The sequence below is a fragment of the Odocoileus virginianus genome, chromosome 18 (assembly GCF_023699985.2).
Source record: "Odocoileus virginianus isolate 20LAN1187 ecotype Illinois chromosome 18, Ovbor_1.2, whole genome shotgun sequence".
Classification (NCBI taxonomy): domain Eukaryota; kingdom Metazoa; phylum Chordata; class Mammalia; order Artiodactyla; family Cervidae; genus Odocoileus; species Odocoileus virginianus.
This window is the reverse complement of record NC_069691.1, coordinates 45,784,451-45,811,428: the sequence shown is the minus strand read 5'-3', so window position 1 is coordinate 45,811,428 and position 26,978 is coordinate 45,784,451. Positions and strand designations below refer to the sequence as shown.

Below are 26,978 nucleotides of genomic sequence, written 5' to 3'. Positions count from 1 at the left end.
CGAGTGTTTCTTTTTCATTGCCTTCAAATTTTCAAGTCAGTTCAGATGTTGGATAGATGACTTCACATCAGTGGGTGACTTGATGGGAAAGAAGTAAAGGTATGAAATTTTTGGCTATTAAAGAAAAGAGTTTTTTCATTTAAAAAACAGTGGATTGTATCAACAATAAAATATCACTATTTAAATTTATATAAATTTATGGTACTTGGATTCCAGTGGATAAATTTAAGAAATTCTATTTAAAAATATAAAAATTCAGGAGTTCTTTGCAACTATTTAAACCCATTTTTGAATAACTTTATATGACAACTTAAATGTATGAGGAGGTTTTTTTGGGGGGTACATGATCAAAGAAATTTTTGAAGACTATTCCAGGTATGTGCATACCTAAGTTTATTAGTCTTAGACATATATTCATTGACTCCCTGAAGAAGATTTTAGCTTAAGATGTACAAGCTTTTTACCTCTTCTCCTACTGTTCAATTTTTATATTTAATTTCTTCTACTGTCATTTCAGGCTGCCTGGCTAGCTCAATAGGTAGAGCATGGGACTCTTAATCCCAGGGTCATGGGTTCAAGCCCCATTTTGGGCAGTTGCCCAAAGAATCTGCCTGCAATGCAGGAGACCTGGGTTTCAGTCCTTGGGTTGGGAGGATCCCCTGGAGAAGGAAATGGCTATTTCCTTCAGTATTTCAGGAAATACTTCACCCCTGAAGTATTTCCTTCACTCCAGTATTCTTGCCTGGCAAATTGCATGGACAGAAGAGCCTGGTACAGTCCATGGGGTTGCAAAGAGTTGGACACAACTGAGTGACTAACACTTTCACCTTTCATAGTCATCTCTGTGGTGTTTTTACAGAATATATTAACTTGTACTTTGAACATTGTCTCTTCATTCCTTCTTTACCAAGATGAGATCCTGCCCTTCCCCCTTTCTATGTCCTCTTATAGCCCACTTGCTTTATTCATAAGTTGACGTTATTATATACATATATATATGTGTATCCATCCATCCTTCCATCCATCTACTCTTTTACTGGCTTCTCTGCCCATCCATCCGTCTGTCTATCCCTCTGTCTCAGTGCTGGACCAAATGGTGTGTTAGATTTCCTGTCTTTCTCTGGGATTGTTATCAGAACTGGTTCATAGGCTATTTGATGGGGTTGTTCTAGCATAAAGTTAAAAGAAATTTCTCTTTTTCTTAAATTCAGTCAGTTGGATCAGATTGTACCACATTTTAAGCCATGACTCACTTGAGTAAGCTTTTTATTTTTCCTGCGGTTTTGTTTACTTTTTAACTGTGTCTTTGGTGATTTATTCGCTAAGTTGTGTCCAATTCTTGGCGATCCCATGGACTATAGCCCACCAGGCTCCTCTGTCCATGCAGTGAGTTGGCATTTCCTTCTCCAGGGGATCTTCTGACCCAGGGATCAGACCCAAGTCTCCTGTGTTGCAGGTGGATTCTTTCGCCCCTGAGCCACCAGGGAAGCCCCAGTTCTGTCTTCAGCATATTCGTAACTTTTTCTCTTTCAGATCCTTAGCTATACAATTTTATTATTTCCCTCCAAAGATCTTTGTCTCTGAGCCTTCTGTCTTATGGTTACTCTCTAGATAACTGTTACCTGAAATTCAGTGGGGAAGAATTAACATTTTCTGGCTCTTTTAAATTTTTAGATCATGGTTTCTTAAGGAAACTGGTAGTTTAGAGTCTAATGTGTAACAATAAAGGAAGGACAAAACGCTGACAGAGAATATGCATAGGAAAAGTAGTCTCTGGAGAGGCTTTGAAAAATGAAAGTGAAGTTGCTCAGTCATGTCCGACTCCTTGCGACACTGAACTGTAGCCCGCCAGGCTCCTCCGTCCATGGGACTTTCTAGGCAAGACTACTGGGGTGGGTTGCCTTTTCCTTCTCCAGGGGATCTTCCTGACCCAGGGATTGAACTCAGATCTCCTGCATTGCAGATAGGCTCTTTACCATCTGAGCCACCAGGGAATACCTGGTGAGGGATTATTTATCAGGAGAGATTTTATTTTAGGTAGGATATAGTGATGGTTAACCTAACTCCTAGTCTGTCATTTCAGTAGACATTCATTGGACGCCTACAGTCTGGAAGGGCTAAGTGTAAGCGCCGAGGTGCGAAGGTGAAGGAGCTGGGGTGGGGGCCGGGATGGAGGTATAGTGTAGTACCTGTTACAAGGAAGCATATTCAAGGAGTTCTGGGAGCCTTGTGTTTTCACCTTTAATTGCTGTAATTCTCTTATGCCTTCCGATAAGCGTGATATAACTGTGCTCATAGTGTCCCAAGACACAGGGGTGTTTTAGATAGGAAACAGGTTTATGAACATCAGTGAGGATCCAGTTGTTACCCATAAGAGAGAAGGAGCAGGAAGAGATAATATTAAAAAATGCCACCAAACTTTACCATTTATTTTTAATGAACAATAGATTCGAATAATATAGCAAAGTACAATGAACCATCTTGGGGGGGTGTGTCTTGACGGCCCTCCACCCTGGAAAAAAAAAAAAATCATACTATTGCAAGTGAATTTTTGACTAATGGAAGATCTTAAAACTAGGCACCCTTAGTGCCTTATCGCCTCTGGACCAGCTCTTATTCTGGAATTTTTTCCAAACTAGTTCACCCGAGAGAAGAATAAAACCTTTGCACCGTCTTGCCTCCGTAGCCAAAAGGCATTCATCATCTTCTACTTTTGAAATCTCTCTGTTGAGATTTTAGGAAATCCATACACAATATCCCGTCTTCACTTGGTACTTATTCTGTGCCAGGTCCTGTTCTAATCCCCATCGCGACCCCTGATGTCGGTTCCCTCACTGTCTGCGTTTTGCAGGTAAGGGGAGCTGGAGTGCAGATAGGTAGCTGTTTCTCAGGTCGCACAGCGAACGCTGCAGCTGGGATTCAAAATCAAGCAATTTGATTCCCGAGCCCAGTCTCTTTACCACTGTAAACTATGAAAGGTATGAAGAAATACTGACTTGTAGAATGCTTAAAAAAATTTTGCCAGTTCCAGAAAGTTTTACACAAGCAAATTTCTTAAGCAAGTCTCTTTTTCACCTCTCTGGGAAATGGAAATACCAGTTAATGTTTGGCTATATTGTCTGGTATTGCTGACACACCTGTGTTTGTAGGTGAGTGTACAGAACTAATGTGCAAGTATTCCTCTTGTATACAGTACCTGTTACCTATGTTGTGTGCAGATTGAATTTTAAACTTCAGTTCATATCCTCATTTACTATTTTATTTCCAAGAGTCTAAATTTGCATTCAAAAGCTTCCAGTGCTTTTCTCTTTGTCCTTCAAGCTAATGTATTCTAAGATTGCTGTTTCTTTCTTTAAGACAGTTTAGTTCAGTTAAGAATACCCTGAATTCTGAAGCCATACTGCTTCTTAAGAGTTAGCTGTAATGGTCTTTATCTTTCTGGCTTACTTCGCTCTGTATAATGGGCTCCAGTTTCATCCATCTCATTAGAACTGATTCAAATGAATTCTTTTTAATGGCTGAGTAATATTCCATAGTGTATATGTACCACAGCTTCCTCATCCATTCGTCTGCTGATGGGCATCTGGGTTGCTTCCATGTCCTGGCTATTATAAACAGTGCTGCGATGAACATTTGGGTGCATGTGTCTCTTTCAGATCTGGTTTCCTTGGTGTGTATGCCCAGAAGTGGGATTGCTGGGTCATATGGCAGTTCTATCTCCAGCTTTTTAAGAATCCACACTGTTTTCCATAGTGGCTGTACTAATTTGCATTGCATGAGACAAGTGCTCAGGCCTGGTGCACTGGGAAGACCCAGAGGGATCGGGTGGAGAGGGAGGTGGGAGGGGGGACTGGGATGGGGAATACATATAAATCCATGGCTAATTCATTTCAATGTATGACAAAAACTACTGTAATGATGTAAAGTAATTACCCTCCAACTAATAAAAATAAATGAGAAAAAAAAAAAAAGTTAGCTGGTTGTATCTTGGAATATGAGAGAACCAAAGGATGTCGGTGTTTTCTTTTCTAAACCGTTTCCCATGTTGTGTGTCATCCTTCTGCCCCACTCTGTGTTGGACAAAAAGTGATGGGTTTTGCCTGTTCGTTAGGTAGGCTGGACAAATCTTCTCTACCTGCACCCCCTTGCAAATGTATAACTTAGTCTCCTGGGACTACAACATATTTCCTTAAGGTTTCTTTGCCTGGTCAGGAAACCAGACTTCATGAAGGAGAGAAGAACAGAAACAAAGTCTTGAAAAAATAATGCAGATAAGGTTGAGCCATGAAAGAAGACTCAGCATTGCTCTCACATGACCTACATGTTTTTGATTGTGTCACTTCAGCAGAGTATTGCTTCTGCCTTGGTTTGAATCTTTAAGCTGCTTGTTCAAGTCAACAATTAAATATTAATCTTGCTGAGCCTCAGTTGCTCACTTGTAAAATGAGGATAATAAAATCTATTCTTTAGGGTTGTTGTGGAGATTAAAGAAAATAACACATGGAATGCAGTGTGGACCTGATAAGAGCACAAACCTGTATTGAATCTAGATCTGAACCCTCATCTGTCTAGTTCCCAAGCCACGTTCTTTCCATACCACATAGGGTATTGCACGGTGGCCTGAAGCAGATTATGTAGGTGATTGCCTGGTTCCTGAAGTAGCAGAGAGGTTTGATGAGGTTAAGTGACCACTGGGCTCACAATACTAAAGCAGGGCAGAATGAAAACTGAATGAAGGGTTTGTAATTGCTAGTGTAAAGTACTTTTCCCTACCGCATCATGCCATGGAGACAGTGTCTTTGATATCTACTGATCTGTTATCTTATCAACTATATTGCAAGCTTCTTAGGGATTTCAGCTCTGAAGTCCTTGGTGCCATCCGATTATAGGCCTGAAATAGTTAGACGCTCAAGGTAATGCAGTAAGGATGACTTGGGCGTATGGACTCCAGTGTATGTTTTGAATCATTCAGTGTGGACATTAGAAATTAAATAAAATTTACTAAAATTTTTACATACTGAGCTTGATCCAAAAAAGATTGACCTAAATTTCAGATGGGCAGTTTTGCACATATGGATCATAAAACAGATAGTAAATATGAAGTTAAATTGATGCTGACCATATGACCAAGCAGTTTTATTCTTAGGTGTCCAAGAGAGAGAAAAATTAATGTCTCCACAAAAACTATGAAGAAAGTAAAAAGTGGTTAAAGAGGTAAAAGCAGTGAACAAAGTAATGGAAATGGTCCAGAGGAATAAGCATGAATGAAAAGGAAACAGTGTGTATTTGACCAGGAGTTTGTCAGTTCTTAGACTAGTCTGAAAATAGGGATAGAGACTAGATTGTGAGAATTTTTCTGTTCTTTTAAGTGAAATATAAACACATGTTAAGACTCTTGACCTCTTTGGTCATTGTGGACATACAAATTAATATCAGCAAGATGCCACATCACATCCTCTTGAATGGCTGTAAATGTAAAGCAGACACTGCTAAAAGATGGTGAAAGGTGTGGGGCACCTGTGACTCTGACTTGTTGCTGGTGGGCATGTAACCTGGTACACACATTTAGGAAAAGGGTTTGATTGTTTCCTGTAAAGATAGATACACACTTACCCTATGATGCAACAGTTCTTTGGTTAGGTATCTATACTTGCGTATATTTGTAGAAATAAAAATAAACATCTATACAAAGATTTGTTCTTGATTGTTCATAGCAGCTTTGTTCATCATAGCCCCAAACTGGAAACAATCTAAAATTCCTGTCAACTACCAGGAGTAAAAAGGAACAGGGAACTGATAACAAGATGATGAACCTCACAACATGCCCGAGTTTGGGAATTCCCAGGTGGTCCGGTGGTTAGGACTTTGCTTCCACTGCAGGGGCACGGGTTCAGTCCTTGGTCAGGGAACTAAAATGCTGCATGCTGCATAGTGCCATCCAACAAACAAATGAACAAAATCATGCCTGAGTGATAGACACCAGATGCGAAAGACCACATATTGTATAATTTCATTTATATGAAATGTTCACAGAAGAATGACTGAAAGCAGATATAATTGTTAAGTGGTTGCTTAGGGCTGGGAGCAGGACCTGGGACTGAGTGTAATCAGGCTTGAGGAAACTTTCCTGAGTGACAGAAATGTTCTTAAACTAGATTGGGGTGGGGGGTGCACAACCCTGTACATTTCCTAAAAGTCAGTGAATCGTTCCCTTAGAATGGATGACTTTATGGTATATAAATTATGATGTCAATAAAACTGTTAAAACTACATAGATATGTAGAATATATTAGGTAATTTATATCTTAAAAACTGTTGCATTTTTTTTAAACTGTTGCATTTTTAAAAGACATCAGAATTGGTAACTCTTAAGAAAATGCCAAGGTTTAACTGAACTCTCCCTTCTCTGTGATTTATTAGTACTTAACTCCTCATCCAATCTTCCTTTAGCTGCCAGTTGAGAGCCAATTTTTCCTTGTTAACCAGTTGGCTAGTTCAAGAAACCCGGGTTACTGTGCTGATGCATGCGGTTTAAGGAGTTCTTGCTATCTAATGTAGGGGTTTCCGGCTTTTGCTGGTCCAGGCATATTTGGTATGTCTACAGCTTATTTTCTTGAGCTGTGCTATGCAACATGTGGGATCATAGTTTCCCAACCAGGGGTCGAACCCCACACCCCTGCGTTGGAAGCACAGTCTTAACCACTGGACTACCAGGAAAGGCCCCTATGCTTCCTCCTTAGGCTGAAAAATGTCAGCACTGTATGCTAATGGCCTCAACTTACGCTTTAACTCTTAATCCTTTTCCTCTTTCCACATCCTCACCCTTTTCTTCAAGATCAAGGCTTTTAAAATTCATTTTACCTTCCCTATTACTCCTTTGCCTATTAAAATCAACAGTGACAAACATGGAAATGATGGAAGTATGGTTTATTTCGAGTGACATAAAGCATTTCTTTTGGGAAATGTTACGAGGTAAACATTACAACACAATTCCTGCTTCCAAAAAAAGCAAAAGGCTGCATAACGGTGCACTGAGGGATAGGTGTCTCATTTTCCTTTGAATTTCAGGTTTTACTTTTAGTAAAAAAAAAAAAAAAAAGGCAGACTATTTGCGTCTGTGACATGTAGCAGTTAAAGTGAAGTTAGTTTTTGGGAGAAGAGATGAATATTAATACTGTAATTGAACTTGATTGAAAATACACTTTCAAATTTGACTTGAAAGCTTACAGTGAAAGTACTCTGTTCATCCTGTGACGTATATTTTTTAATTTTCCAAGTTATAGCCAAATATCGTATTTCTTATTGCTTTATTCTCTGACATTTAGCATTAAATAATATTTAATGCTTTCAGCACTTCCCTCCGAGGGTGCCCCGGATGAAGTTTCTTTTAATGAAGAACAGGAGTGTTGTGGTTCGTTAGTGATGTTCACCATGTGCTTGACCTGGGAAAGCGGCTGGCTGAGTGCCTTGAATTTGCCACCAGCAGCAGCTTGAATGGGGGCTTTGAAGCAGGCAGACACCAGTTTGAATCTTAATTCCACTTCCACCAGCTGTGTTAATTTCTGAATGCTAAGTAACTCAGATGTAACATGAGGATATTTCATAGGATTGCTGTGATGAAAATGAAGTACTTAATGTAGGGCTTGGTGCTCAGTTATCGTTTCCTTGAGAAAAAACTCTGTGTTAAGCTTGTGTCTACATGATTCCATGTCCGAAGAGTCCAAATTGAATGAGGGTATTGGCCCACTTCTTATTGGTGTGAGCGAGACCTTGGAAGCCCTTGTGAGTTATTTACTCCTGGATCAGTTGGATCGTGACTTGTTGAGCTTTGTTAGGCTGGGGCCAGAAGAGCCTTTACTGTAGGGCAAGTGTAGCACGACTCCTCAACCGTGACGTTTCCGGGCTCTAAACCAATGCCTCGGTGTTCAAGAAGATCTTTCCATTGTGGCTGGTTGTACCTCTTGTCTGAGCCCTGAAAACTGTTCAGTGCACAGCCGCTTCTGCCACAGTAGTTCTTTCCTGGATGGTTTTTACGGCCTTTTGGGGCCTTACCTTCTGCATGTGCCGTTTAGCACTGAGTCAAACCTGAAAGGAAACTCCTTGCAGATTCCTAGAATTCTTCCTCTGGGTTGCTTCCTTTTCTCTGGCCAGCAAATCCCCATTGCCTCAGCTTTTCAGTCTCCACCATCTCTGCTCAGGCCACCATGTCCTGCCTTGGTTTCCTCTTGGTGTCCCTAGCATCTGTAGGTGGGAAGCCTGGGCAGTTGTAGGGCCCAGTTCACTTGCTTTCCTTCTCTCTGAGTTACTCCCCCACACTGCCTCTTATCCATTGTCTGAAAACATTTGCTTCATGTCTTTTGTGCAGTTTTCTTGTTTATGGCATGAAAGCTACAGCCAGTTAGAACTCTGTCATAGCTAGAGTTTTGGACTTACATTGAGCACTGATCCTATAGCAGACAGCTTGGTGGCTCAGATGGGAAGGAGTCCGCCTGCAATGCAGGAGACCTGGGTTCAATTCCTGTGTCAGGAAGATCCCCTGGAGAAAGGAATGGCTACCCACTCCAGTATTCTTGCCTGGAGAATTCCAAGGACAGAGGAGCCTGGTGGGCTACAGTCCATGGCATCGCAAAGACACGACTGAGGACAAGGGAAAAGATCACTCACATTATTTTATTTTGAATCATCATTGTAAGAAAAAGTCTCAGGGATCCATTTTAATAAATACCTTAAGATCAAATGTTTCCTTTTCAATTCTCAGTTGTTTAGTAGCTAAGTCATGTCTGACTCTTGGGATCCCATGGATTGTAGCCCACCAGGCTCCTCTGTCCATGGGATTTCCCAGACAAGAATACTGGAGTGGTTTGCCATTTCTGACTCAGGGGTCAAACTGGAATCTCTTGTGTCTCCTGCATTGGCAGGTGGATTCTTTACTACTGTGCCTACTGGGAAGCACATTACTCCTCTTTTTAAAAATTGAGATGTAATTGATTTTTACTTTATATTAAGTTTCAGAACATTATATTAAGTTTCATCATGATTTGATGTTTGTATATATTGCAAATTGATCAGCACAGTAAGTCGTTAAAACTACATCCATCACCACACAGTTTCAATTTTGTGTGTGTGTGTGTGAGATGAGAACTTGTAATATCTATCCTTTTAGCAAATTTCAAATATATAATACTCGTGTCCTTTTTTTTTTTTTACTCTTGTGTCTTAATTACACTTCTTATTCCTTCCTTGGTCCAAATCCTGACCCCACTGCTTCCTGGCTCTCACAGGGCAGGTCAGTAATCCTTTAAGTGCTGACCCTGGATCCTTTTCAGCTCCACCAGCTAAGACACAGAGCAGACATGAGGCTCATCACCTAGATACCTGCCCAAAGCTTGTACCGCATCTTGTTGATGAGCTGGAAGGGAACAGAAGTGACATAGGGTGTCTTGTGAGTTATATTTTATCCCACTTGGGGTTTCGTCTGTTGTTGTCGTTCAGTTGCCAAGTCATGTCCGACTCTTCTTGACACCATGAACTGCAGCACACCAAGCTTCCCTGTCCCTCACCATCTCCTGAACTTTGCCCAAGTTCATGTCCATGGAGTCTGTGATGCCATCCAATCATCTCATCCTCTGTCGTCCCCTCTCCTCCTACCTTCAATCTTTCCCAGCCTCAGGATCTTTTCCAATGGGTTGGCTCTTCACATCAGGTGGCCAAAGTACTAAAGCTTCAGCATCAGTCTTTTCAATGAATATTTAGGGTTGATAATCACCATGGTGTGATCACTCACCTAGAGCCAGACATCCTGGAACGGGAAGTCAAGTGGGCCTTAGGAAGCATCACTACGAACAAAGCTAGTGGAGGTGATGGAATTCTAGTTGAGCTGTTTCAGATCCTGAAAGATGATGCTGTGAAAGTGCTGCACTCAATATGCCAGCAAATTTGGAACACTCAGCAGTGGCCACAGGGTTGGAAAAGGTCAATTTTCATTCTAATCCCAAAGAAAGGCAATGCCAAAGAATGCTCAAACTACTGCACAATTGCACTCATCTCACACGCTAGTAAAGTAATGCTCAAAATTCTCCCAAGTTAGGCTTCAACAGTACATGAACCATGAACTTCCAAATGTTCAAGCTGGATTTAGAAAAGGCAGAGGAACCAGAGATAACATTGCCAACATCCGTTGGATCATTGAAAAAGCAAGAGAGTTCCAGAAAAACATCTATCTCTGCTTTATTGACTATGCCAAAGCCTTTGTGTGGATCACAACAAATGGAGCCACCTGGCCGCCCTCATAACCTTACATTACAGTTATGGTATTAGGTTTGTAGGCCCTAGTCTCATCTGTGGAGAGAAGCTTGGCTTCTGTTTTGTTCTGTCTCTGGAAGCATTTTTCAAGTATGTTTTCAAGTATATTTTCAAGAATATACATTTCAAGTATATTCTGAATAGTTGCTGTGTATGTGTATGTTAGTCGCTCAGTCGTGTCCGACTCTTTGTGACCCCATGGGGTTTATAGCCCACCAGGCTCCTCTCTCTGTGGGATTCTCCAGGCAAGAATACTGGAGTGGGTTGCCATTCCCTTCTCCAGGGATCTTCCCGACCCAGGGATTGAACCCCGGTCTCCTGTATTGGAGGCAGATTCTTTACTGTCTGAACCACCAGGGAATCTGGTGCTAAATGGAATTCTAATTACTGGTCTAACAGGTATATTACTGTATATATCTAATAGTTAAGGCTTTTTGGGTGAGTGTCAGGAGTTACAGAGAGCTTGGGACAGGGTAAACCAGGAGCTAAGTTAGCTACTGAGCAATTGAGACAAGCTCATGACGTCTTGGTAAATGCCAGCAGGCGCTGTGGAGTGCCTACTTAACGTCAGGCGCTGGGGAGATGGAGGAGAGCGAAACTGCCCTGTGCTGTCTGGAGCTCAGAGTCCAGGAGGAGGCAACACAGCTCCAGTACTTGCTGAGAAAAAGAAGGCCTAGGGGAGGTGATGGTTCCTAAAGGAGGACAGAGAAGGTGACTGTTTTCTGAAGGACAAGGTTATCACGAGGGCAAAGAGTGGAGAGGTACACAGGTAACGAAAAGTACAAGTATCACCAGGCCTGCAGGACCGACAAGTACACGCGTGTGTGAAGCATGAGGTCTTGGGGGAGGAGGACAGGCGGGAAAAGGTGATGCTGTGAAGAGCTTTTCTTGCTTACAGCTTTCTCCCCCTTTTTCGCTTTATTTTTTTTCATAGCACTTACTACACATTCAGTCATTGATTCTGTTGTAAAAGAATTGAAGCTCTTAGCATTTAAAAAAAAATAATTTATTTTAATTGGAGGCTAATTACTTTACAATATTGTGGTGGTTTTTGCCATACATTGACATGAGTCACCCCCCGCATCCTGAACCCCCCTCCCACTCCCCTCCCCATTCTTCCCCTCTGGGTTGTCCCAGAGCCTATTATACAGAGTGAAGTAAGTCAGAAAGAGAAACACTGATACAGTATATTAACGCAAATGTATGGAATTTAGAAAGATGGTAACGATGACCCTATATGTAAGACAGCAAAAGAAACAGATGTAAAGAAAAGGCTCTTAGGATTTTAAAAAAACCTCTTGGCTTCTGTATGTGGATCTTAGTTCCCCAATCGGAGATTGGGCCTGCAACCTTACATTGGCAGTGCGCAGTCTTAACCAGTGGGCTACCAGGGACGTCCTGCTCTTAGGGTTTTGTTCAGCGCAGTTTCTCTAGCACCACATTAGCATCTGGCTTTTAGCAGGTACTCAGTAAATATTGCTGAGTGAAAGAATGAATTTGAGAAGGAAAGGGGATGGGTTGGAGAGACATTTCACAGATGAAAACCATACCTTCGGGAAGGTGGTAGACGCTGAAGGCTTCAGTTCACCAGGCAGTTTAGACCTTTGTGAGTAGTGAACTGTTTAGCTGGAGAATGCTTGGAAATTGAATTTCCACATAAGGAAAGAAGTCTTTGCTAAGCAGTGAGTTTGGGGAGGAATTATAGTAATGGGTTAGAAATTTTAGTTTTTCTCAACCCACTGGCTGACTTGAACCTCAGATCAACATTGAATCATGGATCAACACCACAGTATTGACGGGACCTAACAGAAATGTAGGTGCACCGGTATTTTCTGTTTGCTCTTCCCCGCTTGAAGCCTCCAGGCTTTCCAACTCAAGTCTGAATTGTAGACCTACCACTGCTTATAGTGAGGACAAGAACTTCACCTTTAGTTCTGTTTCATAGCTACTAGTGGCTCAGTGGTAAAGAATCCACCTGCCAATGCAGGAGACGTGGGTTTGATCCCTGGCTCGAGAAGATCTCCTGGAGAGGGAATGGCAGCCCACTCCAGTATTCTTGCCTGGGAAATCCCAGGGGCAGAGGGGCCTGGCTGGCTACAGTCCATGGGTCACAATGAGTTGGACATGACTTAGTGACTAAACAGCAACAATTCTAATGACATTACCGTTCCAAGTGACATTTGTGTTTAGGATTCCTTTTTGGGATTTGATACTTAGGATTCTTTGTTGGGATATAAAAGGGGACTGTATTCTTTACTAGGGTGGGGAGAATCTATAGGGTAGTCCTCATCAGATTGTGGTGGCCCTTGATTTTAGGTTCTTGGGATTAGATTTGGAAACATTGTCTTTATTGGTATGAATTTGTAGGTCTCTGTTTTCTTTGAGTGTGAAGAAAACCCTCTTCTGCTTTCTTCATAGCAGGAATTTAAAACTCAGCCACCTGCCTACCAGCAGATCCATGTGGAAGGCACAGCAGTGCAGGTCTAACCAGGGTCTGCATGTGCACGTTTAGGCCTAGCGTTTCCACATCTTCTGAATTTTCAGGAGGATTCTAATGTGAAATCTTCTGATTTTCTGTTTTTGGTCAATATTGTAATGATTAAGCAAAATACAGCTGTGAGCTGTACTGCCTGTGAACGCTGAGTATGTGCCCTCAGGTTTAGAGCCTGACATATGGATCTGGGTCTGAAAGGGTAAGAGAACTGGAGAGTTAATTTCATACTCAGTAAAAAAAAAAAAAAAATTTTCCAGAGAAATCTAATCACATTAATCCATTCAGGGAAACTAGATAAATATAGACTCATAAAATTGAAAACCAGTGATAACTAAAAATACTGAAATAAAAATTTATAAGCATTTTCTTGCAATGAGTGCTTTAGTAGTCTATCCTAATCTCTGTGTACACCTTGATGTTATTTTCACATCTAATTTTTACAATGAATGTGTACTTCTCTGTTAACATAGCATGTGAAATGTATTTTATTAAACCCACAAATGAATCAAGATTAATATAATTCTTTGGTTAGATTTTAAACTTTCTTGTAGTAAAAGTGGACAGTGTTTTAAAACTTACTCTGCTTATGTGTTTAACAGATGAGAAGAAGCAGGTGATTTGCAAATGATTATTTAATGGTGTATTCTTTGGTGCAATTTCAATGTATAGTAATTTGAATTTATGGAATTTGTTAACTGGAGGTTTCATCTTTCTAAAGTTCTGTGATTGGGAAATATGCCAGTTGTGGTTCAGTGACTGTGTTCATGGAATGCCCCTCTGTTCTCAACCAAGTGTCGTTTGTGTGGGTGGAAGATTTTAATAGAAAATTGTCAAAACTCTCTTTTCCCTGGATGTAAAGAAGTCTCTCTGAGGACGTATATGAGAGGTAGTGACTTGAACGCGCCTCCTGTTCCTCAGGCGCCCCTCCCCGCTGTCTGGGGTGCTCAGCGCCGCTCATTCCTCTCCTTTCCTTGCCTGCATTGGAGGTGTCTTCTGCCTTTGTGTAATATGTTTCATGTGTAATTATCTCCTAGTTTCATTGAAGATAGAATTTGTATTTGTTTCTTGTTTCCTTTATGTTTGGGGGATGGTTTTAGGGAGCCTGGATGGTGGTGGAAATGTTTTTATTCTATTAGGAGTATTGTGATTGAGAGTAACATGAGTGACTTGACTTAGATGGGATGTTCAGGAAAGATACATGTAGAGAAATAATAAGCTAAGTAATAACAAATGAGTTTAGCCTTAAGATTTCAAGGTAGGAAAAAAACCACGAGTGAAAGCCCGTAAACTAGGAAGCTGTGTACACTGGGCCAATTAGAAAAAGGCCAGTGAGGGTGAAAGGAAGATGGTTGAGATAGAAGGCGAGGCCAGGTCACCTAGGGACTGTAAACAACATTCGCTAAATAAGCAGAAAACCTTGTGTTGGACACTGATAAACTCTGGAAGACACACTCTGTCCTTCAGAAGCTTGTAGTCTAGTTGGGGAGATAATCCATTTATATTAACATTAGAAAGTTTATATCATGTGACATCGATACGTGATCTGTAGGGAGTTTTTGCTAATAGAAATGGGGGAAGGAAGACTCACTTTTGCTTGGGGTTCTTGTGGAGGGGGTCTCGAGGGAGATGGAATTTGATCTGAGCTTTTCCCACATGAGTAGGGCTTGAACAAATAGAGTTGTCAGAGGGAGTGGCTTTACCCGAATGCAGGCTTGTGGGATGCAGGGAGGAGGGACCTTCTAAGGGAGTTGCGTGGGAGGTGATGCTCGACCTGTAGCTCTGATGTGCGGGCGCTCTGCACCGTGGCCCTGATAGGAATGCTGAAATATAACTTGTCGAATGCCTGATGTTTGCTTTCTCATTGTAAACACAGAGTTGTGCAAGTAATTCTCATTCCTTCTTCAACATCCTCAGCAGATGCTTTCCTGTTCTCTCTTCAGATAACTCCACTAATGGTGAGCTGGCTGTTTAACCCAGTGCTAATTATTCTTCGGTTAAAGAGCTCTCCCTTTTTTTGTTTTTAACGTTCTCCTTAGATCCTACCTGAGGTGGCATCCTGTCGTCTTTTAGTCTTCCCTGGTCCAGGCTATGTATTTCTGTTCTTTGATTTATTCTTTCACTGGTATCATTTTTTAAACCCCTCTACATCCAAATACTATTCTCCAGAAAACTTTATCAATGATGATTTTAAAGTTTATTCTTCACAATTGGTTGTAGTATTCCAGATTTTGAGGAAACAATGACTAGGGCTTTTAATTGTCCATCTTAACATTAGCCAGATAAGCAGAGATTGATAAGCTTCTTCTGTGAATCTAGTCAGTGTCTGAATTTTTGTCAGGTCAGCTTTATTCTTGACGTGGAAAAGACTGACAGTGGGGGAGGGGCAACAAAGAAAAACGATTGATCGTCACACAGATTGTTGTTTGGTTGCTGGTACTGCCAGTTTAAGTCTCGAAAGGAAACAGTATCATTACGTAGTGTGGCCGTATTAGAATAAACTCTTTGTGATGTACACAGCCATTATAGAGTGGATTGGAGAGGGATCTTAGCAAAACAGATTCCAGATGTCGCAATTTATGAAAGTTTCAGAAACTTAAATCTTTAAAATTAATAGAGTCGATGAGATCTGGATGTCATGTTTGATTTTGGTAGTTGATAGCAGTAATTGATTTGTAACTCATCGTTCTGGTATAGCTTGTTTTACACATAACACAGTACTGTGTGGCTTATTTTTGGACTCAAAATTTATTTTTGTCATGGTCAGAAGTTTTAACAAAAATTTCCAAATTTATATAAAATCATCACTAAGTTTCTTCTTCTACTGTGGCAGTCTGAGATTAGGACTATAATTCAGTTTAATTTTATGGTGTACTTTTTTATTAAAAAGAGAAGTGGGCATAAGCCCCTAACCCAGGCCAGTAAAAAGAAGGAGGTGAGTGGCTTATTCATAGAAACAGTTCTATCCAAAATTTATAATCAAATCATTTGCCGTTTCCCGAGCCACCCTCTTTCTAAAAACCATATCTGTGTATGTTGCTTCACCTGGGCTGTTAACATCTTAGTGACTAGACCGCATTTGGGGAACAGTAATTGTATGCAAGATTCATCAGTGGACACTGAGAAAAGCTACAGTGGGAAAACTAGTAATGTTACAGTGGAAAGGTGGATACAACTATAACATGATCAGAGTTACCATCATCAGTAGTGAGATCTGGATATCATCATGTACCTTCTGGTATTTTTTAAAAATTGAAATGTTGATTTATAATATTTCAGGTGTACAGCCAAGTGATTCTTTTCCATTATAGGCTATTAACAAGATACTGAATATAGTTCCCTGTACTGTACAGTAGGACCTTGTTGTTTATTTTGTATACAGTAGTGTATATTTGTTGGAGACGGGAGTGGCAACCCACTGCAGTATTCTTGCCTGGAGAATGCCATGGACAGAGTCGTCTGGTGGGCCATAGTCCATAGGGTTGCATAGAGTCGGACACAACTGAAGCGATTTAGCAGTGTTTATTTGTTAATCCCAGATTTCCTATTTGTATACCCCTCTTCACTTTTGGTAACCAGTTTGTTATCTGTGCCTGTGAGTCTATTTCTGTTTTGTAAATACATTCATTTGTGTCATTTTTAAACATTCCACATACTAGTGATACCATGTGATATTTGTCTTTCTCTTTCTGACTTGGTTCACTTAGTGTGAGAGTCTCCAAGCCCATCCATGTTGCTGCACATGGCATTATTTAGTTTTTTTTTTTGATGGCTGAGTAATATGCCATTGTATATATGTACCACATCTTCTTTATCCATTCATCTGTTGATGGACATTTAGGTTGCTTCCATATGTTGGCTGTTGGAAATAGTGCTGCTGGGAACACTGAGGTGCATGTATCTTTTCAAATTAGAGTTTTTGTCTTGTCTGGTTCTATGACCAGGAGTGGGATTGCTGGATCATATTTTAGTTTTTTAAGGAACCTCCATACTGTCTTCCATAGTGATGGCCTTCTGTTATTGATGTACTTAGAAGGGCTTCTGTGGTGCCTGCCACAATGCCTAACCTGAATTTAGCCTGGAGGAAGCATTAGACAGACCTGTAGTGAGCACATTCTACAGAATAACTGCCTAATACCCTTCAGGTGTCAGGGTTATGAGAGACACACCACCCCCAGTTAGAGGAGGCATGGCAACTCCATGAATGTGTGATCCCGAACCAGAAAAAGGACATCAGTGAGGGCAGTTGAGAAGAAATTTATATAAGGCTTGCTCTAGATTATTTCATAAATCTTGTGTTGATGGTTAATTACCTGCTTTTGATCACTGTAACTGCAGTTTTAATAAGATGTTATCATTTGGGTTATAGGGTGAAGAGTACACAGGAGTTCTTTGTACTATTTATGGAACTTTTTGTAAGTGTGAAAGTTCAAAATGAGTTTAACAGCAACAGAAACTCAGAAATTCAGACTCTCATCCTTCTACTTTACTCGATCTCTTCTGGTCAAGGGACTGGTTTTCTTTGCTTCCTCTAAATCTCCACTGTGATCTGGATAGCTGAGGTTTCCAAATAAGGGATTTTAAAGTAGTAAGGCATTGCCTTATTGGATTGCAGCTACAAGTTGAAAGGTTTTGTTTAATTCATTAATTTACTTATTTATTTTTGTACAGAGCTGTAATTACATCTTTGGGTTTCCAGTGACTCCAGGTTATTTGAGCATTGCTCTTGTAGCCACCAGGAGCCATAGCTGGAAACTTAGCTCTGTAATTAATTTACTGGTTTGTTTCTGTTTTTATTATCATGTCCTGGATTCAGGTTAGTCCCACAGATTCTTCTGCTGTGTGTCATGTATTGTTGAATTTCGTATTTGTCAATTGTCTTTTAGGAAGAGCTGGTATTTGTATAAAAATATTTTACCTAAAATGGAAATATCACACTGAACATCTTATTTTTCCTCCTAGCAAAGATTGTCTGGAGCTTTTATAAATATAATGAATAAGTAAACTTACACTGGCATAAGCACCGCATGGTGGCCTTTTATTGGGTCATAATTAGAATGGAGGAAGTTAATACACTGGGAAATGTTTCTGTTACTGGGAGCAGTTGTTAATGTATGACTCACAGACTCTTAAGTCTCGGAGAAACTTGATGAGGCTGTTTTGACCCGTGTGTCAGAAGAAGAAAACATGGACTTGGAATCGGAAGACCTACTTTTGAATCCCAGATCTATCACTGATTACTATTGTGACTTGGACAGGTCATTTAACTCTTCTGAGCCTCCAGTTTCTCATCTGTAAAACTGGAATGATAATAGCACCTTTCAAAGTTACTGTGAAGATTCAGTGAAGTAGCTTGCAGCATATTGGGTTGGCCCAAAGAACCTTTGGGTTCCCAAAGGAACTTTTGAGCCAACCCGATACCTGACCTCACATAGGCATCTCATATATGCTGGTTCTGTTCTTACGTCCAACTGGGTTTATAACTGGGCCTTCTGAAATTGATGAGATTCTGCTTTGCTTATAAAGACCTACAAAAATGTGGTGGCATATGCCAGTCGCCTCTGCTGGTGTTTCCCAAGTCTTTTTGTTGGGGCGTTTCCCCATATCTCTCATCCCAGAAAAATTATTTTCTATTATACGTGCTAGTCACACAATAGTCATAACAGTATTGGCTGTTACTCTAAAATCTGTTAGACAAGGGTCACTCATTTGCTGCTTTCCTTGGCGTTTTAGTGTTCAGACCTGAAATCTTTCCATACAAATGAATATTAAATTTAAAAGAAAATCTTATGCGAAAAGGCACAAGATATCCAAACAATTGAAGGGAAGCATTTCCATGCACCATTTTCTTTGAAGTTGCAGGTCTGACTTGCCTTTTTGATCCTCTGAAAGACCAGTTATTCCTGTGGTTGTGGAGTGAACATCATTGATTTTATGGATTAACATGGAAGTGTCTAGGGCTGAAGGGGCATGTCTGTAACTTACCCTCAGGGGTGTGTGTGTGTGTCTGTGTCTGAACAGGAGGGGAGAGAAGGAGGGGGACGATGACATGGCAGTTGTGACTGTGTTAACAGTTGGTGAGCTCAGGTGCGTGGAGCTCTTTGTGCCTTTCTTACGGCTTTCCTCTAAGTTTGTTGTTGTCGTTTAGTCTCTAAGTTGTGTCCAGCTTTTCTGTGATCCCATGAACTGCAGCCCACCAGGCTCCTCTGTCCATGGAATTCTCCAGGCAAGAATACTGGAGTGGGTTGCCATTTCCTCCTCCAGAGGACATTCCAACCCAGTGATGGAACCTGAGTCTCCTGCATCTTCCACGGTGGCAGCTGGGTTCTTTACCACTGAGCCACCAGGGAAGCCCTTCTCTGAGTTTAACTGTCTCAGAATTACACTGGATTAAGTTATATTCTTATACTCTGAGGCCATGTAAGCCAGTGGCCTTTTCAGAGGAAGGGAGTTTGGAGGCACCTGAGTCAGCATAGAGGAATAAGTAATAAGTGAGTAATTCAGTTAGTAGTCACTCACTAGCAAAAAAATTAGTTGTTCCTTTAACCTTTTTTTCCTTAGAACAGAACTTTTTTTGTAGAAGGTCCTCTATAGAGAGAGAAAGCTGCTGCTTTATCAGAGCAAAGGAAACTACTTGGAAGTGAAATCAGATGCTAAGAAGAATATTTTTATATTACAAATCATAGGCAAGGATAAGCAAAATGTAGAAGGCAGAAATATTAGGACTTTAAAAATTATCTAGTGCTCAGACAATCTTTCTTCTACCTGAAAGATATAAGTTAGTTCTTTATAATTAGCATTCTATCTTACTAGTTAGTAGACATTAATTATCCTTTCTTTCAAGTTGCTGTTTGATTTCAAAGTTAATATTTTGTGTTCTTAATAAATATCATGTAAATACTTATTATCATTTTACCCTTCAAAAGGCACCTTCTAACCAAAAAATATTTTTAAACTCTTTTCTTTCATGTCAATGATGACACCTCTTTTGGGAACTCAGAAGCCAACCAAAGGTAAGAGATTTGGTTTATTATGCTTGTTCAAGTTGTATGTGTGTATTTTTTTGTACTGGTATTTTCTTCTGAAAAATAAAAATACTCTCACTTTTAAAATAAAAAAAAATAATGCAAGCCATCAGCCTATTCATAAATCCAAAGCCATTTATTGGCGTAAGAAGCACTGGAGGTTTATGGAAAAGCTGTTTTTGTACTTTGACCAACTCTGGCCAGTCTCCTGGCAACTACAACACAGATTCCTTTTGCACCCTGATGGTCACCACAGATTGGCTGGGAACTTCTCGTTCCAAGCTGCGGTCAGAACCAGTACTAGCAGACTCACCCATGGTGCTCCTGGGACAGCCGGGGACACGGTCTCAGGCCAACAGAAACCTGCCCTGGCCCACAGCTTCCTCAGGGAAATGTGCTTTCATCCTAACTTTGAGCCCAGATTCTCATGAAACTTTGGTTCCTGTGTCTCTTAGGAATACAGTTGTACCAGAGTAGGGACAAGGACTGTGTTTTGTATTGATCATTCTTGGGAACTTTCCAGGAAATTTATATTTTTATCTACCTAATTGGAGTTTTGTTTTAGAATCTGTGGTGAAACAGTAATTTCCTTCAATATTACTTTTGCTGAAGTATGTATAGACTTGGCTATTGGGACTCTGAATGAGTAAACAAAAAAGTTGAATATGGCACTGACTTCTTTACACATAATAGAACTAATTTGATCAGTTTTATCTTTTGTGTGAAAAGATGGCTGGATTATCTTTGTTTTCTTATTTTCTGATGGAGCAGAGGCTGGCTATTGCAGTAATGATGTGAAGAAACATTACGTGACTGTTTTAAAAATATTCATGTTTTATTTAATTCAACTCTGTCTTACCATTTAGAGAAAATCTGTTAATGTCAAAGATGTGGAAGGGCCAACACTACATTCTTAACAGTGGTTCCCTCTAAGGAGAAATATGCTTGGTGAATGGGAGTCCTTTATTCTTTATGCTTCTGTGTTATTTGCCTTGCTATAATCAATGTGTGTTTCTTCTCTGTTACTTGAAAAGAAATTTTTTTAAAAAATAAGGACAAATATTTACTTAGGGGAAAAAAGAGGGGCCTGTTTGCTTTAGGAAATTCATGGCTGGAAGATACCTGTAATAATTTACAAAACAGCTGAAATTTAAAGAGGACCATTCAGTGTTGTTAGTAAACAAGACCTTAGCATCCCCAGTTCCCACCTTTGTGCCAGGCTCTGGTGCCTTCCTGTTACTGAGGAGGAGAGCTCAGCCACTCTGCTGAAGGGCCTGGCGGGGAGAAGCGTGCGTCCTAAGTCGCTCGGTTGTGTCCGACTCTTTGTGACCTTATGGACTGTAGCCCTCCACGCTCCTCTCTCCATGGAATTCTCCAGACAAGAATGCTGGAGTGGGTTGTCATGCTCTCCTCCAGGGGATCTTCCCAACCCAGGGATCGAACCCGTGCTTCTGAAGTCTCCTGCAGGGGGGTTCTTGACCACTAGCGCCACCTGGGAAGCCCAGGTGGGGAGCAGACATGGGCTCCAAGGCTGAGTTCAGCTGCCAGCTCCCCCACACCTGTTAGCCACCAGGTCCTTGACTTCTTTGTATCCTAGGGCCTCCCATGTAGTATCAGCTGTTGCTGTTAGTTCTCTACTCGAATTTATTTTATTTTATTTTTTTCATTTATTTTTATTAGTTGGAGGCTAATTACTTCACAACATTGCAGTGGGTTTTGTCATACATTGACATGAATCAGCCATGGAGTTACATGTATTCCCCATCCCGATCCCCCCTCCCACCTCCCTCTCCACCCGATTCCTCTGGGTCTTCCCAGTGCACCAGGCCCTGAGCACTTGTCTCATGCATCCCACCTGGGCTGGTGATCTGTTTCACTATAGGTAATATACATGCTGTTCTCTCGAAACATCCCACCCTCGCCTTCTCCCACAGAGTCCAAAAGTCTGTTCTGTACATCTGGGTCTCTTTTTCTGTTTTGCATATAGGGTTATCATTTCTACTTGAATTAAGAATAAGACTTGTTAAAGAAATCCCTAAATTTAAAAAAAGAAAAGAAAAACCTGTAGTAATAGGGAGAAGAGAGCAACGTAGAGCCTGATCTCTGAGAAGTGCACTCAGATGGATGGTTAAGTGTGAGCTAAGCTTATGAGCAAGCAAAGACTTGGGATGGTCTCTACTTAACCTTGGTAAGAGCAGAATAAAAAAAGTGATAAGACATGAGAGCTGAAAGCTGGAGCAGAAGAAACTTAATCTGAGCTTTACACTATATTTAATCTCACCCTGCTGACAGAGGTTCTTTGAAACGCAACTCCCACCGGAAGTTTTGATCCACGGTCCTTTGGGACCATCTTCCTTCTTCTTTCTTTCCCCTCACTGTTGTTGTTCAGTTGCTAAATCGTCTCTGACTCTGTGACCCCATGGACTGCAGCATGCCAGGCTTCTCTGTCCTCCACTGTCTCCCAGGGTTTGCTCAGACTTGTTTCGATTGAATCGGTGATGGCATCCAACCATCTCACTTCTCCTGCCCTCAGTCTTTCCCAGCATCAAGGTCTTTTCCAGTGAGTCAGCTCATCTCATCAGGTGGCCAAAGTATTGGAGCTTCAGCTTCAGCATCAGTCCTTCCAGTGAATAGTCAGGGTTGATTTCCTTTAGGATTGACAAGTTTATCTCCTTGCAGTCCAAGGGACTCTCAAGAATCTTTTCCAGCACCACAGTTTGAAAGTATCAGTTCTTCGGTGCTCTAACTTCTTTATGGTCCAACTCTCACATCCATACATGACCACTGGAAAAACCATTGCTTTGACTATACGGACCTTTGTTGGCAAAGTGATGTCTCTGTGTTTTAATATGCTGGGTTTGTCATAGCTTTTCTTCCAAGGAGGAAGCATCTTTTGATTTTATGGCTGCAGTCACCACCTGCAGTGATTTTGGAGCCCAAGAAAATAGAAACTGTCACTGTTTCCACTTTTTCCCCATCTATTTGCCATGAGGTCATGGGATCGGATGCCATGATCTTAGTTTTTTTATATGTTGAGTTTTTAAGCCAGCTTTTTCACTCTCCTCTTTCACCCTTATCAAGAAACTCTTTAGTTCCTCTTCATTTTCTGTCAGTGGGGTGGTATCATCTATATCTGAGCTTGTTGATATTTCTCCTGGCAATCTTGATTCCAGCTTGTGCTTCATCCAGCCTGGCATTTCACATGATGTACTCTACATATAAGTTAAATTAGCAGGGTGACAATATACAGCCTTGATGTACTCCTCTCCCTGTTGGGGAATTGCTAACATAGGGAGCCTCAACTGCTGATAGACACATGGTTAGCTCTGGGGAAGTGTTGAGGATTAGTAATGTATGACACAGTGCTGAGGCTGGGTGGTAGTTGCTGGGCTCCAGGCCTCCCACCTCTTTGGGGGTGTTGTCAGATACTGAACTTCCGTAACCCTTTTTATCCTTGCTTCGGCATCACTGTCCCACCCCAGGGAACAAATGTCTGGTGTCACTGTTTTGCACAGATGTGGGTGTTCTGATCCTTCCTTGCACTAAAGGTGTTTCTAGCCAGTCATACAGTTGGTTGCCCCCGGGGCCCCGACCACTCATGCCCCTGGCATCCTCCCGGGGCTGCTCTCAGCTTTGCAGCCATCTCCTCCTGCAGCTGTTTGCCCTGTGCTCTTCCATGGTCCTCCCACTCTACCCACCATCCGTCTCATTGCAGCTGTTTCTCAGGGTTTCTCAATTCCTGGTCCACGTATCGACGAGCAATCTAACTTTCAAAAACTTGCTCTCCTTGCCTCCTTTCTTTCCCTTTTTGGCTCTTTCCCTCACTCCCTCCATCATTTTGAATTAATTTCAGGTGGAGGTGGATATAGGCATGCATACTTCATTTACCAACCTAATCTAATTTTCTTATTTAAAAAACTTAACTCTTAGATTTAGGGTCCAGACAGCCTTGTGAGTTTACACAGAAACATTCTTCTGCCAACTCCAAACTCAGAGCAGGGACAGATAACATATTTAAAAATATTAAAAATCATTTCCTTGTATTCAAAAACAACATATGTCACTTCGAGGGCTTGCAGAAGCCTGGGGCTGAATTAGTGTGTTTACTGGGCCTTGAGATCAGACCCAGGTCCTCAGAGGTGCAGCCCTTGCAGACTAGAGGGGACCCTGATGTGGTTAAGGACCTGAGAAATTCATCCATGTGAAAAACTGATTTGGGTGAGGCTCCATCATGAAAGAAGGCTTAAAAAAGGCTTTTTGGCCACCAACACTGAGCTAATTGGGCTTCCCTGGTGGTGCAGATGGTAAAGAATCTGTCTGCAATGCAAGAGACCCGGGGTTTGATCTCTGAGTTGGGAAGATCTGGGGAAGGGAATGGCAACCCACTGCAGTATTCCTCCCTGGAGAATTCCATGGACAGAGGAGCCTGGCGGGCTACAGTCCATGGGTCACAGAGTCGGACACGACCGAGCATGTACACATATGCATACTGAGCTAATTTCTGTATGAATAGGAGGGAGCAGAGACACTGGGCTTTGGAAAGACCCAGACCTGGGCTTCAGCAGCTAGGAGTGGCAGTGTAAAGGTGGCCAAAGGAAGAGGAACGAGGCAGGCAATCACGTAAACCATAAAACAAGCTCCCAATTCAGATGTGCTTGCAAACTGACCTATAAAGCCAAGAGGAAAACTGTCATCAGGAAGTGAGGCAGCACACTCAACGTGGGAGGGTTTGAAGGGCAAACTGAAATGAATTGAAAAGCAATTATCCTTAAAACTTTTTAAAAGACTAAATTATTGAACATGAAATCCAAAAAATTAAAACTATAGTCAGTGAAAAAGACTTAAAAGATTGCTTAAAAAAGAGCATATTTTAGAAAGTAATAAGCATAAAAGGTCAAGGCAAATCATTTGTGGTATCTCACAAAGTAGCATTATGTATTACCAGTATTTCCATTGTATAGTCTTCCTACTTTTGGTGTGTGCGATTTTTGTACAAAGATGGGATCATGGTCCAGACTTTTTCATGTGCTGTGCTTAGTCGCTCAGTCATGCCTGACTCTTGGCGACCCCATGGACTGTAACCCTCCAGGCGCCTCTGTCCGTGGGGATTCTCCAGGCAGGAATACTGGAGTGGGTTACCATGCCCTCCTCCAGGGGGACTTCCCAGCTCAGGGATCAAACCCAGGTCTCCTGCATTGCAGGTGGATTCTTTACTGTCTGAGCCCCCAGGGAAGCCCTTCTTCTATGTTCTTAAAGCTACGTAGTATATTGACTATGGGTCTGTTATAGTTTATTTAAAGAATCTGCATTTTCAGTATGCTGTGGTAATCACCTTTACATTTTTTAAAAAAAATTTGTTTTCTCTGAAGAATAGTAAGACTGTAGAGAATACATAAATACATAAGAAAGCAAAGATATCAGTAATCTTAACACACAGTAATGAGCTTTATATATGTAACTCCGTGTGTTTAATAGTCATCATATTATATGTATTGCTTTGTAACCCCCTCCCTTTTCACATCACATTTTAAAGAGTTTTCCATGTGAATTCAAGATCTATATTATGTGCAGGACGCTTTGTCTTTGTAAGACTGTCCTGTAAATGACTGACCTCCATTGTAAGACAGCGAGTTGTTTTTGTTTCAGTGTTATGAACCATGTTAGCAGAGTTATGCCATTGTTATAACATCATGAGTATGTTATAGTTTTCTTAAAAAATATTTACTTTCAGTTGATTGGTTTACAGTATGGGTTTGCTTTCTGTCATATGTCAACATGAAGTGACCACAGGTGCACATGTGCCCGCCCCCCCCCCCCCCCGCCGAGTCCCCCTCCAGCCTCCTGCCCAGCCCCGCCCTCTAGGTTGTTACGGGGCCCACTGTGAGTTCCCTGAGTCGTGTGGCACATTCCCATTGGCTACGATTTATTTTTAACACATACTTCATTATTTCTATTTTTCAACAGGTGTTTGCATATGATCACTGTTTCTGGTCTATGGATGAATCTGTCAGAGAAAAGTATGCAGGTAAGAGTCCAGCATCCTGTTAACTCCTGATAACATAGACAGGTGTTTTAATATGTTTTCTATAAAGTTTCATAGTGGTGTAATTCTAGAAACTATACAGCGACCTTCCTCCAGTCTTTGCTGTTAAGAGTGTTTACCTCAATTGGAAAATGGGAGATGAACAGTGCAGTGTTGGTGGTGTAAGATGGTGAAGTTAGATGAACAGGGCTCACAGTTGAGGTTATCCTAAATGAATGCCGGGCCTTATGTGGGACCATAGCATGCAGTAGCCACGTTGCTTCCCTTAGATGTTGGTGATGTGGTCAAGACAGGCAGCTTGGTGAAATGAGAGAACTCTAGCCAAGAAGGAAAGGAAACCCTGAGTTTAATACCAAGCTCCAGTCCTGACCATCTCTTTGAATAAATCGCTTAGGCTTTCAGTGTTCCTATTTCCTCTTTAGTGGAGAGGAATATGCCATATTCCCTCTAAATTTGTTCTGGGATTCTGTTCTTTTATTCTCCTCAGTGATGACTGTCTCAGGCCCCATTTCACTACAGGTTTAAAACTATAGCGACTGCCAAATTTAGTTAAAAAAAAAAAATCTAAAAAAGACTACAGTGGCAGTCTTATATTTTTTTTATTCCTAATTGCTTGTGACGACTGTTTCCTAAGAAATCTTTTAAATATTGAGTGTCTTATTGACCTTTGTCATGAGAAACAGTTCATTCTACAGCTGTTTGAAGAAGTTGAGGTTAATTTGGGCTGGCTGGGCCCAGTGACGACTTTAAGGATTGCTTCAGGGAATTCCCTGGTACTCCAGTGGTCACGATTCCATGCTTTCACTGTTGAAGGCCCTGGTTTGATTGCGGATCACTATGATTCCACAAGCCATGCGGCATGGCCCGGGGGAAAAAAAAGGATTGCTTCCGTGTCAGAATTGTGGTGATGCACTAACCTGGTAAATTAGTTAGGAAATGAGGCACAATGGGATGCTATTTATAGCATACAAAATATAACAAACATAACAGCATCCAATTCTTCCATATTATTTTCAAGACTCAAAGAAGTTAAACAGTTTGTCCAGGTCACTTGATTATTGACACATTAAATTTAGCCTGTGAAGGCAATCTGACCCTACTCTTTATGTTCATGATT

At 41.2% G+C, this 26,978-nt stretch overlaps 1 protein-coding gene and 1 non-coding gene across 3 annotated transcripts in view; both read left to right on the top strand.

Annotated features, from left to right (window-relative positions):
* KIF13B (kinesin family member 13B) overlaps positions 1-26,978 on the top strand; it is a 203,025-nt gene that overhangs the window by 48,323 nt on the left and 127,724 nt on the right. For both annotated transcript variants that reach the window (XM_070480651.1, XM_070480650.1), the window contains exons 3-4: positions 19,794-19,806; positions 25,783-25,843. In XM_070480651.1, the coding sequence (XP_070336752.1) occupies positions 19,794-19,806; positions 25,783-25,843 (74 nt within the window). The remainder of the gene's footprint in view (positions 1-19,793; positions 19,807-25,782; positions 25,844-26,978) is intronic.
* Positions 521-593, top strand: TRNAK-CUU (transfer RNA lysine (anticodon CUU)). Its single transcript has one exon. It is a non-coding gene; the product is annotated as a tRNA-Lys (tRNA).